This window comes from Phacochoerus africanus, chromosome 1 (genome assembly GCF_016906955.1).
Source record: "Phacochoerus africanus isolate WHEZ1 chromosome 1, ROS_Pafr_v1, whole genome shotgun sequence".
In the NCBI taxonomy this organism is placed as follows: domain Eukaryota; kingdom Metazoa; phylum Chordata; class Mammalia; order Artiodactyla; family Suidae; genus Phacochoerus; species Phacochoerus africanus.
In genome coordinates this window covers 187,187,927-187,202,938 of record NC_062544.1, presented here as the reverse complement: position 1 = coordinate 187,202,938, position 15,012 = coordinate 187,187,927, and the positions used below count along the sequence as shown (strand labels likewise).

At 40.6% G+C, this 15,012-nt stretch overlaps 1 protein-coding gene across 4 annotated transcripts in view; it reads left to right on the top strand.

The window, feature by feature from the left end:
- The window catches only part of GOLIM4 (golgi integral membrane protein 4), a 78,531-nt gene that overhangs the window by 51,947 nt on the left and 11,572 nt on the right, over nucleotides 1–15,012 (top strand). For 2 of the 4 annotated variants that reach the window (XM_047785990.1, XM_047785972.1), the window contains 7 exons: nucleotides 946–1,104; nucleotides 3,205–3,534; nucleotides 5,356–5,630; nucleotides 6,085–6,164; nucleotides 7,967–8,076; nucleotides 11,010–11,177; nucleotides 11,513–11,581. In XM_047785990.1, the coding sequence (XP_047641946.1) occupies nucleotides 946–1,104; nucleotides 3,205–3,534; nucleotides 5,356–5,630; nucleotides 6,085–6,164; nucleotides 7,967–8,076; nucleotides 11,010–11,177; nucleotides 11,513–11,581 (1,191 nt within the window). Of the gene's footprint in view, nucleotides 1–945; nucleotides 1,105–3,204; nucleotides 3,535–5,355; nucleotides 5,631–6,084; nucleotides 6,168–7,966; nucleotides 8,077–11,009; nucleotides 11,178–11,512; nucleotides 11,582–15,012 lie in introns of all 4 variants that reach the window. The other 2 variants (XM_047785982.1, XM_047785962.1) reach the window with 1 other exon arrangement.

Genomic DNA, 15,012 nt, shown 5'->3' with positions numbered 1-15,012 from the left:
GTTTGGGGGACAACGACTCACCAGCCCCAGCTCCCTGCTCTGCTATGCACACTTGGGGGAGGCAGCTCCGCCTGCAAAGCTCATTCAGAAGCAATTTCTGGGTTCTTGTATATGTTTGTTTAAGCATGTGTTTACACACACAGCATGTCTGTTTTAGGATAACAGGGTTGGTGCATATGATGAGCTAAGTATAAACAGTTTATTGATTTTTCTTAAAGTATTTGATTTTTTTCTTTCTTGCTTCTTGTATTAAAACTACTACATACATACTCTACCACATATTCACACAGATACGCACATATGAGTATATTCCAGTCCTACACCTACATCAGTGCCTTTATCGCTTTAGAAAAAAAGACACTTAGAATTGAAGAATAAAAATCCAGCCTCATTTCACGCCTATGTGATTGCTTTCCAGAATGCAGAGCACAATACAGGAAGCCTTCTTCAGAGAAAGGGACCTTATTTGAGCACAAACTGACTGGGGGGGAAGAGGGTTACTTATTTTAAGCCTGTGATTCTTTTCCACTGGAAAGTATTACTCAGATCATGCTAAAAGATATCTGCAAATATATAACCATGGAATTTTTAAAGTAGGTTTAAATTCATAAAACTGATTACATAGCTGTCTTACTTTTAATAATGATATTTATACTAGAAAGTTATTTATAAAAACTCTGACTTAATGTGGCATGGGAAACTAACATCTGCCTTAGATATTTTTTCTCTGTTCCTTTTTAACTCTAATTCTAATTTGCATGTGCTTAAAAGTGGTTAAGCATGTCCAAGTAAGTATAGTAATGCATGGAAAAAACTTGCGTATTTTTCCTAAATTGCATTTAGGTATAATATTTTTGTCTAGTCTTCCAGTGGACCATCTATGAATGATATCCTTTTCCCTTCTTAAATTGTGCAATTTGCTCCAATTGTGCAATCTGTATGCAGACTCAAGTTGCAGAATATAAACAACTGAAAGATACTCTGAATAGGATTCCAAGCTTTCGAAAACCAGAACAAGCAGAGCAGCAAAATATAACCCAGGTGGCACATTCTCCTCAAGGCGACATCACAGCAAGGGACAAGTCACCAGGAGAGCCTCAGGAGGTAAGAGGCGTGAACTAGTAATCTGTGGTTGGGTCACTTTCCCTGTCAAGCTGTCCTCAGATGAACTGCTCTAAATATTGCCAGCTCTTCCTGCAGAACACTCATTCTCAAGTTTTGGCATATATCAGAGTCTCCAGCGTGGTAGTTAAAACACAAATAGCAGGGCCCCAGCCCACAGTTTGCAGTGCAGTTAATTTGGGGTGAGGCCTGAGGATTTGTATTTCTAACTGATTCAGCTGGTCCGGGGATATGCACATTGAAAACTGCTGTCCTGTTTTCTAGAAAAGACTAAACTAGCTTTGTTTTTCTTCATGTGGGTATATTTGTTTGAAAGGAGCTGTTATGTCTGAGTACTTTAAGGGCTTTTTATTTCTGAGTGTGTGGAGTTAGGTGTAGAGAAGGTTAAATGATCATGATGAGGCTATTAGGTGACAATCAGCCCATTCAAGTATTAAAGCTGATAATATATTTGAATTTGATGCTGTACTAGGTCCACATAGAGTATGTCAAAGTTTGTATTAAAAGGCCTTCATAAAACTGTAAAGAGTATAAATGCTAGTCACTGAATCCACTTTTTTGTATTCTTGTTCTTTTTAAGCCTTGTTGCTTAAGAATCTCCCAAGTGGAGCATCAGAGGTGCCACCAACATGATTAATTCTTACAAAGGTGTTTTTGCAACCACACCTGTAATAAAAATGGCAAATGTGGTTATCAAAGGTGTTTTTAACAATGACTGCTTGAGAAGACTTGCCCAATTCTTCCAGTCATCTTATAGGAATAATTAAGTTGATATGAGTGGATTTGATCTGAATCTTCAGTCCAAGCAAAGTATTCCTTCACAGACAGGCTCTGTGTCCTCATGGATGCTTGTTCTTTTTCTGGGTCTCACGTTGCTCCTAACTTAAGAAAACACAACCAGAGCCCTGGCCTGGGAATTAGTTCTTTTTCTCTCCCAGTTTAGCTACCAGTTTACTGATTAATCTTTTCAAGACTTAGACTTCTCAGTTTTCCATCCATGAAGTGGTGATACTAGTTATCTGCTCTAACCTTTCTCACAAGGATGTTGTGGAGATAAGTGACAGGGGTGTGAAAGCACTTAGGGCTCTTCAGAGAAATATTTCCTACAAAGCCAGGGCACCATCAATTCAAACTTGCCGGGTAAGGACTTGGTAAAACATACACTTTCAAAGGTTGCCCTCAGATGTCTAAGAAAGGACTTTTTTCCTTGGTTTATTTATTTATACAATCCAGTTTCTGCTAGTTTGAGAAGAAGCCTTCACATTTATTTCAATTATATAAGAACAACCTGACCAAAGAATGTATTCTTTCTGATAGGAAGGTTGTTGGTAGGAAGGTGGGGAGAGGACTAACACATTTTCCTATTGATGTTCTATCAGCTCCTCTTTTCTAAGTAATGAAGACCATATAGAAATCTATGAAATTTGAAGGGAAACTTAAATCATCAAATTTTGGAAGAATTCTCTGTAAAAAATACATCTTTTTGTTGAGAATTTTTTGTATTAATATGAAATATTTGCAAAAGGTTTCCTCTGGTTTATGAAGAAATACCCCTTTCATACATTAAAAATGTCTTGTTGTATCTAGCCTAATGGGCACTATTTTAGCTAACATGGATGTCCATTAATAATGGCATTATTTTTTTATATTAGCTAGCAAAAAACAAAATTAACTCATCCTCAGTTGATTCTTCTCTTTTCAAAATTTATATTGAAGAAAATTAAGTATTTGATCACTTGAAGCATGAGGGTTTTGCTCTTTTTATTCTAGGGGAAAACAGGACTAAGATTGCTTTCGAAGGCAGGGTCTACTGAGTTGTGGTCACCTATAGGCTTTACTTTTGTATAATTTATGGTATTCTTTTCCCGATGAAATTTTGCTTATGTTATCTCTATTTTATAGGTGAGATTACACAGTGAGAAGAATTAAGTGACTCTATTGCAGCCATACTTTTCATTGAGGACTATATTTCTAGACTCCAGGATTTTCTTATGTTATAACTCTGTAGACAGGATAATAAAGAAATTCTGTCACTACTTTGGAAATAGAAGAGTGTCATTTCCAGTGATGTGCTTGGCCTAGGTGTCCCGAAATAGTGAAGTATGGCAGAACCATGAAGCAGTCCCTGGAAGAACAGAAGAAATAAAACCTTACCCTCCCACCCAGAAGGAGGCCGACTTTCCGGCTCCCGCAGAACTGACCCAGCAAGAAGCACGACCCAGGGAGCCTGAGGAGCGGCAGGTAGAAGAGGAGCACAGGAAGGCCCTGGAGGAGGAGGCTATGGAACAGGTCGGGCAGGCTGAGCACCTTGAGGAGGAGCATGATCCATCACCAGAGGAGCAGGATCGGGAGTGGAAGGACCAGCGCAATCAAAAAGCATCCAAACTTCTGGAAGGGCAGGCTCGTGCTCAGGTACGAGGCCATCCAGCCAATCACCGGGATAAGGGGCATGGCTTTTTGTGTATATCCAGTTGACCCTTGTACAAGGAGGGTTTGAACCTCTAAGTTTCACTTAAACAAGGTTTTCTTTTTTTTCAATAGTAATAAATACTTCAGGATCCATGTTTGGTGGAATTTGCAGGTGGGGTGCTACACAGACAGGGGACCCCCATAGGGAAGTTATGGAGGAATGCTGTATACAGAGGGCCAACTACAAGTGATATGAGGATTTCCCACTGTGGCGAGGTTACACCCCTAACCCCCCACATTGTTCAGAGGTCAGCTATCTTAAGGAAAAAGCCCTCCCATGTATGGATAATTTTTAAAATAAAATTTGAGTGATTTTGCTAAATGTTCCATGCATATATTGAAATGTTCTGCTGAGATGTTAGTAGCATAGCTACTTTACTCCAGAAAGATGACTGGGGAAAAAAGAAAGGTGTCCGTGCACGTATGTGTACTGTCTTTGTTAATGGTGCAGTCAGGGAGACTCGGCCGCATTCCTTTAACAGAGTAGGAAACAAAATGGGCTTCTGATCTAGCACCTTCCCAGTCCATGCTCAAGTCCTGTGGGCATCTTGAGGCCAAGAAATGACTCATTTTCTGTGATCAAAGGTACTTTTCTCCCTATTCACTTACTGTCAAATCATATGTTGGTTTTTGCACACTCATCTCAGGGTGGTTAGTAAGTCATCAAAATGCTGAACTCTCTGCTCAGGCTCTGCCTACTGGGTACTCCCCTCTCATGTAAGTGAGACTTCATAAAAACATCCATTATTTTTATAAATGATACTTTAAAAGAACTGAAACAGTACTGATGCAAGGAAGTATCTTTATTCCATGGCTTCTAAGCTGACACCTGACAATAGGCTACCTAGCCTTTATGTGGATGCTAGTCACCCTTTATTCATAGTTCTGAGGCTTTGTTTGGCCTCAGACTTTCCAAGACTTCAAGCTGCTAGAAGCTTTGGCTGAGCAGCTGTGGAGGCCTCTGTAGGTTCACTGTTATGTTGCTGCAAACCTACTGTGAAGCCTCTCCCAGTCTTGGGTCCTTTATAGCTTTCTGCAAATGTAATTCCCCGCTAGGTTTAGTTTCTCTCAATCATGCACTGTCTTCCCTTTGGTGAGAATTGTATGTATTTGCATTAGTCAAGAGGTGGAGGAGAGGGTGGTAATAGAGTTTAAGAATGGAAAACAGAGTTTAAAAATTCCTGTATCGGATTTTCCTTTAATCAGAAAGGCTTCTCTTCTCATTCATATTTGGTTTCTTTGAAGAAAACTGGTTCTCTGCTTTTCCACCCTAATCGGAAATTTGGCCTTCTTTGGCTCTGTGTTGCCTGATACTGGTATACACATTGCTAAAGTTAATTAGCTTCCCTAGGTCTTTAGCTCTTCATGGAAAATCCTTAGCCTCAGCTTCAGCTCACAAATTGCCCCAATTAGTCTGAGGTTATTAAGTGCCCACTTATAGCAAAGCCTTTTGAACATAAATTTAATTAAAGTTCGAAACATTTCTTCTGTTGTGTCCTCTTCCATTTGAGAGGGAGCACAATCTGCCTTAATGCCAACAAATGGGGATGATCAGCTACTTAAAGAAGCCCAGAATGACTTAAAGAGAAGAAATAGGAGTCCCAGTGCCAAGTGGCACTGGACTTAGTGTATAATTACAGTGTACCTGACAGATAGGTGTGTTAATAAACCAACCCTACCTTCTGTGCATGAGTGAGAAAGAGAGGAAGAAAGGACCCAGGGGACCTGATGGCTCTTCCTCAGCACCACCTCACTGTTCCCCAGGTGTATCCTTCAGCCAAGCCGGTCACCAAATTCCAGTCACCATACGAGGAACAGCTGGAACAGCAGAGGCTGGCAGTGCAACAGGCAGAGGAGGCCCAGCGGCTACGGGAGCACCAGGAGGCCCTGCACCAGCAGAGGCTTCAGGGACACTTGCTGAGGCAGCAGGAGCAGCAGCAGCAGCAGCAGCAGCAGCAGCAGCATCTCCTCCCCAGGGAGACGACCCTGCAGAGGCAGGCTGGGCACGAGGAAGGCCGGCCGCACCCAGAGCAGCCACGGTAGCCTTCTGATGGCCTGATAGCCCCTGCCCTGGTTTTTAGAAGCATATTAAAACCAGCTTCATGCATATGTTATCCATGAACCTGAGGGGCTGTCATTCCTCATGTAGCTGAGGCAGAACCACTACCTGAAAATTATATCCCAAATATTTAATTTTCAAATAATCAGCTTCTTTTTCTGCTTAAAAATAACAGTTTAAATCCCAAAATAGCCTAGCAGGTTTTGTGCTAGCTCTATTTTATCATTTGAAAGGAATTTTATCTTTTTTAAGGTATCTTTTGAAAATGTATCTGGAATCTTTATTAAACCTGGTGGATATGTTTAAGAAAAATTTTTATTGCTTTTAAAAAACTGTCAAAAAATTCATTGATAATTGTTTTTAAAGATAAATGACTTACATCAAACTGTGCTACTTCATTTGTGTCACTGAGTTGATGACCATTTCCCTTGCAGGCAGCACGCTCGTTATGATGCCATGGATAACGATATTGTTCAGGGAGCTGAGGACCAGGGCATCCAGGAAGAGGAAGGAGGTGGTGAGACTTCTTATATGATGAATATTTTAATAAAACTGCTTGTAATATATACTATCAATTCAGAGTTATATGTGTATCTGCATATAGGCTTCTCATGCTATGCTCTCTGACAGTAGAGCATTCCTGTGAAAACTTTTGTAAGCTGAAATGGTGTAAAATGAAGAAGCAGTTACCTTAGATCACATCTTGCTAACAGATACACAACAAAATAAACTGAGATAAAGCACTGATGCTCACATGCACAATTCAGAGCTCTGGGGGCGTGATGCTGAGATGCTGAGTAGGTCCCAGGGAAGAAGCTGGGCGATGCCACTCCCGCTACTCTGCTCTGGGCATGTGCTGCCATTCTATAAAGGCTCTTTCTCTGCAGAACAAATGCTAATTGCTATTTTTGCTTTTCACCTTTATCATAAAATCAAAAATCCTCTTCCAGTTTCTTTTGGTTAGCCAAAACAGGTACTAATATAGGTTGTTCATAAAAGCAAAGTGGCATAAAACTCTCAAAAAAGTAGAGGATACCCATACATAGGAAGATTTGCATACCATGTGTCTTTTGTGGTTGTTGATATGTTTTTTCTTAATCCTCCCAAACAGTTCACATTGGTAGTTTAAATCACCCAAGATAATCTGTGTCCTCTCTGACAGAGTAGAGAGGAAATAGGACTTTAAGCTTTTTGTATACTAAGTACTTATTTCTAGCACATTGTCATGGGGATACTATGCTTTGGGAAACTTTTACACTTTCTTATTACCTTGGAGGAATTTGGATTACTGCCTTGAAAGTTTTTCACATTAAGTCAATAGTAGCTTTCATTTACCGTGCACTTCTAGTATGTCATTTATCAAATACTCTTTAGTGTGATAACAGAATGAGACAGTCACCGTCTCCCTGGCAACGCTAACACTTAGCTGTGTATCCTTTCCTAAAGAATCTAAAGGAAGGTGATTACCCAAATTCCCCCTATAGCCTATTCTGATATTTTATAGCCCTAACAGCAAGAAATTGTTTTCCTTATATCCCCCCATGCAGCACTTTAAGCTTTTTTGTTCCATTATCAGTAAGACTAGAGAACCATTTGTTCTCTCTTTTATTTAATGGGTCCCCTGGTACACTTGAAACCTGATGGTAGGTTACCTGCATCTTTATTTTCTATAGGTTAAATACTTTCCATATATTTAACCTTTCTGCTTATATCTTACTGAAAAAGCTAATTGTTCCTCTCTTTGCATGGCCTTAGCTAAATTCCCTTTATTGAAATATTTTTTCAAAAAGTAGCAAGTAAATATATGTGAGTATAAATGTGTGGTTTGTGGCACCATCATCACCATCACCTTAGAGAGCATAGGAGGGCTGAATTTGTTTTTGAGCTCCACAGTGGGGTTGTCCTTTCTTTCACTTCCTGAAATAGTATCAGTTTCTTTTTATTGTGCTTTGCTATTTTCTCCAACATTACCAAAAATTAGTCAATAATTTTAGCAATGTCCAATTGGCTGGGCTTTATTTTATCAAGAGAGTTTTGATTGTTATTTTTGGCATAATGGGAAAAATATATATTAGCTTCTGTTATAAACATTTGTTTTAGAGAGTCAGAACCACACTATCTCTGTAGACACAAGGCCTGGGAAGAGGACCTAACTTTTCCAGAAAAGCTGAGATGCAGGCCTTATGTTGAGCTAACCTAGCTGGAGGAGAGAGGGGATGAAGTGGTCTGTAGGGAAGCCCACTGATGGCTTTGCTTCAAAAGAGAAGAATCCTGTCTGGTTCATTTGGGCTCATATTAGTTCCTTTAATTTGCTAGCCTATGAGAAAGACAACCAGCACCAAGACGAGGCAGAAGATGACCCAGAGAATGGACATGAACTTCAAGAACAAGGGCCCCAGGAAGCTGATCCAGAATCCGAGGCAGATGTAAGTGTCCTCTCTTCCGGTCACAACACTTGGGAAGTCACAAGGAGGAAAGGCAACATGAATGTTTCCCTGACACGGTGCCTCTGGCTCCAGATATGTCTGTTATTTCCTCAGCACAGAAGGAAGGTGGCTTGCATAATTATTGTTAACTATAAACCATGGCATGTGTATATGATGAGAGTGGGTTAAAGATTCTTTTGGGAAAACATCCAAGGAGTTTCCCTCTGGGGACTTTTAATTTAAGAAAATTAAGACAGAAAAGCAAAAAGAGGCATCAGAAAGGCATATGGTATCACTTTTAGGTGGAATCTAAAACATAGCACAAATGAAACTATCTATAAAACTGAAATACTTCATCTTTTGAAAGACGAAAAAACAAAAAGCAAGCGTGGGAGTTGAAGAAAGAAGCAGAGAAAGCGTAACCACTCTGGAGCACACTGAGCAGTCTGCCAGAGTGTGAATGTGTGGCATGTGATTCTGTGTAATTTCCCAGCAGTCCAGTGACTATTTAATAAATACATGGATAAGAATATGTGGCTTGAGAAATGAAAAAAATTGCTCAGTTACCATGATACTATAGAAAAATTAGAATATTAGTAGGTAGACATATAATAACCAAAAATGTTCTTTGTGTTTACCCAGAAAGGACCAAGACTCCCAGTTCATTTGGGTGGCCTTGCCTGCAAGTCAGTGTGTCTCTGTGCTTATGTGTAGGATGATTTTTACAACTTACTCTAGCTTTCCTGTCATCTTTTGCTAGTAGATCAACCACCATGTTTATAAAATTCAGTCTGTGCTATGCTTGGCCCTGTTTATATTTATCCAGTGGGTTGAGAGGATGACCCATATTCTTTCTTGGCAAGTACTGAGGAAGTCTTCCTGACAGCTGCTTAGAGTTGCCCTGATGGAAATGTCTTTTCCATGTAACTTGTGCAGAGAGGTGGCAGAATGCATCTGCATACCCACCCATGACCAAGCATTTCTGAAGGAATGCTCCAGGGAAACACAGCCCTGAAATATTTTCAGGAAAGAGCTAGAGCTATAGATATCAGGAAAGTAAAAGAGTATCCATGAGGGAACAAGGAAGTGAGTGTCCAAAAGCCTGGGAAAATCCCAAGAGCAGTGGAGGGAACAAGGGAACAGTGGGTATTCAAGTCACTAGCATTTGGGAAACACTGTGTGCTTTGACTGAGTACCTGACTACGTAATTCTTTCCTCTCCTCTCCTCAGTCCATTTGCTCTAGATAACACATTGGGAAATTGTGGCCTTTCTAGCATGCCTTCTTTTAATTAGAAATTATTAGCCTTCTTGACCCTCTCTATATCATCTCACTATTTCATTTTATTTCCTCATTTTTAAATTAAAAACATTTTGGAGTTCTCTTATGACACAGTGGGTTAAGGATTCAGCATTGTCACTGCAGTGGTATGGGTTTGATCTCTGGCCCAGGGAGCCAAAAAAAAAAAAAAAAAGAAAAGAAAAGAAAAAAACCAAGGCTTCTATAACAATAGCAAAGACCAATCAATAAACGAAAAATCACAAGTATTTAAAAAAAAAATGTTTGCCCACCTTTGCGGAGGTTTAATTAGTATCTGACTATTTTATTTTATTTGAATATAGCATCTGAACCTGTAAAACTTTATTACTTGGTCAGAGCTGGAGCTAGTGTATACATTTTTATAAACTTTTGCAGAAGGCACTTGGAACTCTTTTCCTGAAGAAACTATGTTACATTTTCCCTGTATTTCCACACAATTTATTGATAACACACAAGAAGAAATTCATGTGACAAGAGATTATGAAGTGATTTGGACTTTACTCTGAAGGTGATGATTTGTCACTCTCTGTAGTCCCAAGAAAAGTGTTATTTTGCTCTTGAACGAAGTACATAGCCAGGGATGTGCAGAGAATACATCAGCTGAGGCTGCTGCAAGCTCTTGAACATGTTCAAGGCTCCGAAGTGAACTGAAGTAGAATCTTGTGGTCTGGAGAACACTGGCAGAGACTAAAGCTAACGGCTGAGGCTTCCTGTCTCAGGGAAGCGTCCTGCCCATGACCCTGGTGTAATCCGGGAAGTTGCCACAAGCATCACCACTTCTGCCCAGCTCAGGCACTAAAATCTGAATCTTCATGAAGACATGTGTTATTTTCAAAGGTGCTTTGAGAGCATAAGCAAGACATCCAGATAATTCTCAAGTTGATAATATGAAGGGCATTAACTGAACATAATAACTGAGAACTACTTGAGAGGTGAGGTGGTATGAGGAAGGTTATTTTCAAAATAAATTGCCGAAAGTTGGCTTTTTGCCCTTTTCTCCTGTCTCTTGCCACAGCAACATCTCTCAGCTCCACGTTATAAAGTGTGATCCACACTAGAACATGATTGTCTACTTTTGAATTAGCCCTCTTCTTATCTTCTCACAGGTGTTTTTCTTGGGTCCTTTCTCTTGTGGCTTCCTCTCTCGTCAACTGCCTTTCACCCACTTATGTGAAAGTAACTGATTTGCAAAGGATAACTGGTCAGTAATTTAAAAAAAAATACCAGTGAGAGAAGCTGCTGGTTTGCCTGTCTAGATCTCTCATTTTCATTATTTCTTCTACTTGGTCCTTTGGCTTATATTAACTGTTTTTCTTGTTGTCTAGTCAGTTATGCTCATATTACTTGTGATATTCAAGTGTGGAGACTATTTTGGAATAACATGCAGGAAAGAAGTGCTATTTGAACTTCATTCTGATTCATCAGCCTCCGACAAATAAGGCATGGATTTTATCTTTTGACAGTGAGATGGGTACTTGTGGAACTTGGCGAGAATGGATCCGAACAATCTGGTGAAGGACAATTTCATTTTATGCCAGTGTGTGGCCTTTCAAATGAAATTAAACTTGATCCTGGATTTTGAAGTGGTGGTTGCTTTTCATTAAAATTTTACAGAGGGCAGCTGTAGAGGATATAAACCCAGCAGATGACCCTAATAATCAAGGCGAGGATGAATTTGAGGAAGCTGGGCAAGTGAGGGAAGAAAATTTGCCAGATGAAAATGAAGAGCAAAAACAAAGTCATCAAAAGCAGGAGAATGCAGAAATGGAGGAGCATTTGGTGGTAAGCAGATGCCATGTTGGAGGGTGGTTTTAACCCCCCGGGTATTTTGCTAAATGTCTGGTTTAAGCCAAAGGTTAATCGTAACCTACATAGACAGGAAGTTTGTTTGTCTCTTTAGCTGACTTTGGGCTGGGCCATCATATGAAATGACATGCCCGCATTCAGAGACCAAGGGTGATAGGCCTCTTGTGCTTTGTGTTGGGAATGATTAGTCATCATTTCCTGGCCACTGATGCATTGAAAGTGCATGGTGGCCTGACTATTCTTTGTCCCAGGGGACTGGAAAATGTATCTCCAATGTTCAGTAACCTGAGCCTCCCCTTTTGTTTCAACAGATGGCAGGAAATCCAGACCAGCAGGAGGACAATGTGGATGAGCAGTACCAGGAAGAAGGGGAAGAGGAGGTAGGAAGCAGGAGGGCTGGGAGCCTCACACTCACCTGAAACAAACCTCTGCAACAGGGCTTCTATAGAAATGTTCAGAGAGCTGTAGGCTGGGTACAGAAGGGTGGTCTTGAGGGGAAATGGACCATGGCAGTGGAGACATTTAGTTAGAAGATAATGAAAATGGGGTGACCGAATCCTCCTCTCTGGTTTTCCCTAGAGATTTTCTTGACACTTGGGTGTCCAGGAATGGCAGACCTAGGTTAATGGGGTCTTTGTAAGGATATTTTCTCCTCCCTCTTTCCCTCACAAGACAGAACAAAGCTCTGTACATTGAGAAGTCTGGACTAACCCCAGAGGCTTTGTAGATTTTGCCACACTGCCCGCCTCACAGGAGTACCCCGTGGTATCTGTCAGAATATACATAACACCTTCCAAACACTTAAAAAAATGTTTGCAGCCTCTACTTTCAGCTTCTTCCCTCCTAAGAATTTAACATTCTAATTAAATTTAATGAAGAAAAGGAAAAATATGTAAGGAATTCAGTTGAATAAAAGGCTTTGGGGTAAAATTTCTTAACATTTCATTTTACTTTGCTTTTTATTGTAAACATCTGGCGTATTATTGCTAACTAGGTTTATAGAGCATCTACCATGGTGCCACATTTGTATAATTGATTGATGAACACTGTTGGTTGTGGCTGGCTAGTCACAGCCAGGGCTGTGTGGACTGCTGAGGCTCAGTACTCAGGAATATGATGTGCATGAGGCCAAGGCCTCGTGCTTACTCTGTCTCTGGACACAGTAAATGGTCCAACAAATGAAATCCCAGATTCAGAGGCACTTCTTATCTAGGCCTTTTACAAGTGTGTGATTCTGGCCCTAAGAGGAACGGCAGGAGAGGATGGACAAATGGCAGCGTGGATAAACACACACACCCCTGAGATCCTGCTCAGAAGGCATGTGCTACTGGGCTCATGGGCACAGTTCCCTTGACCAGGGCTGCTGTTTCGTTTAAATTGCATTTGTCAGCTTTTCAGAGCTGATGCAGAAATTTGTGCTTATACTAGGAAAACAGAAAAGGATGTCGTTCTTTGTAGCCACTGGCAACATATACCTCTAGTCACGTGCAGTCTGCTTGGCTTGATCTTTTTATTCTGTTTTTTCTCATCCTGCTGTTCATCCTAATCAAGCCCCCAAGCCATGTCATCAGAAGAGAGCATTCGAGAAAGCAGCAGCTTTGAATATTAAAACATTTGGCAAGAGAAAGATATTCATCTGGGCCTCTCTTGTAACATGATGTCTAGACTAATATTACTTTGTTTCATTATGTCAGATGCCAGGAATCTTTGAGGGATTAAAAGAGAAGAGGTTCATCTTGGCTTCTTTTTAAAAATTCAGAAGGGTAAACATAAAATTTTAATCAGTATTTACTGATTATTTTTTTACCCCTATATTCTGTCAGTTAAGGTAGAAAGAAATCTTGCAATCCAAGAGGGATCAAGGATAGGAAGAAAAGAAAGGCAGAAAGTCCTGAGGGAAGAAAGACCAGGGAGAGGCTGGTGCCTAACCCCAGGCAGTCACTGCTCCCTCGGGTTGGTTGTCTGACCAGAGCCCTTCCTCTCTCCCTGTACCTGGCCCCAGTTCCTGGCCTGGAACTCCTAGCTCTGGCACCCTGTCCCCACCTTCTAACCCTCTCCCCAAGGTTCTAGGTCACCACACCCTCCTATTTTAGATGGTTGCCCCATGAGCTCACAGAGAAAGCCCATTGTGCCTTTCTCCTTGACTGGGTAACTTCCCCCTCTGCCCCCTAAGCACTCCTTGTTCTGGCTGTTATTTTTTTTTTTTTTCTGGTAGTTGTGAGGTGATTAGTTATTGGATTTTCCTTTCCCATCTCTTTCCACTGTTCTCAGTTCTTCCCTTGAAGAGGAAGAAGAATTTCCATATACCAGTCAGGGACTAGCAATAGAGATGACGGTCTCAGCAGAATGCAGCAAAACCAGGAAAGTAAAGAGGGACACGGTATGTGAGAGCACACAGTGTACTGTTGATAAGCACTGTGGGTGAGCACTCTGAAGACTCCACAATGCTATGTGATGTGCGTCGTTCTTAGCTTCCATAAGCCTAGGAGTCTTCCAGCTGCCCCAGCAGCCCCTGGAATGTAAGGCTCGTTGCTGCTGTTGGTCCCTGCCTTTCTAGCCCACAGTCAACCTGACTGCTGTCATATTTGCTCCTAGGAAGGAGTTGCAGCTTGCCTAGGTTATACCTGTTCAGAGGTACAGCCCATCAGACTTGTGACTTGAACTCCGAGAGTAGAGGACCCAGACAAGCATGATTCTAGGAAATCTGCACTATCCCTGCCTTCTCTTATCTTAGTGCAACAGTGTTATCCTTCCAAGACCTAAAATGAATGGCAATTAACAAGCATTCATTGCTTATTGCTTAGGATTGTTAGAGTGAAAGACATGGATGTGGTGAGCCCATCCTTCCCAGATTTTTCATCTCTTTATGAACAAACGAGACAAATTATGACATTGCCAAAAAGTGTTATGTGTGCTTCAAAATTACTTAAATGTTTAATAATACATAGAGATTAAAATGACTACTTTGAAAAACCTGAGTGCTGAGTTTCCCCAGTCTAACTGAAAACAGATTGATCTGCACACTCAAGAAAGAGCAGGCACAAGGTTATCTGGCTACCTTTAGTGGTACCCCAAACTGTGATCACCACACCATGAAGCCATCCAGACAGTGATGGCTGTTAAACATTAGCCAGCAAGTGGGAGTATCCATCACTATGGTGGACATTGTTGAAGGCCTGTCTGTTGTCACATCCCATTCCATCTCTGTGGATCCCAGCAATCTTGACTACTTAAGGTGCATCCTTCTGGTTCCTGGCTAATCCCATACATCTGTGATGTATCAGAGAAAGACGAGCATACATACTGGGACTGGGTTGCTAGCCAAAGCCCATTTCAAACTCAGGAGAAGTGTTTTATTTTTGTTTGTTTGTTTTCACTATTTATTAAACTTTGCCGCATCATATAGGGACTGTTTCTAAAATGCCTAAAATATTAGATTTCAGTAACGACTAATGAGGAACAGTGTAGGGAAATCTTTAACAAAATGTTTGCATCAGCTTTAGCAAGATAATACAAAAGGTCAAATGTGGAAGACATAAATGACATGTCTACATTTTAAGAGTAACATTTGGCTTCTGGTTATTAGTCTGAGCATATTTTAAAGTGAGAAACTCTATCATTTACTTCCATTTCAGTAGTGCCTTTAAGATGAGTTTGAATTACTTTTGCCCAAACATGAAGAATATGTTACTAGCATAGTATAGGTGCATCTATAAATTTGAAAAATTACAAAGTTTTTGTCTGTGTGATACCTAAATTTGAAGAGTATTCAAAATCAGTGGTTTCCACCTCAGATTATACTGACAACTGG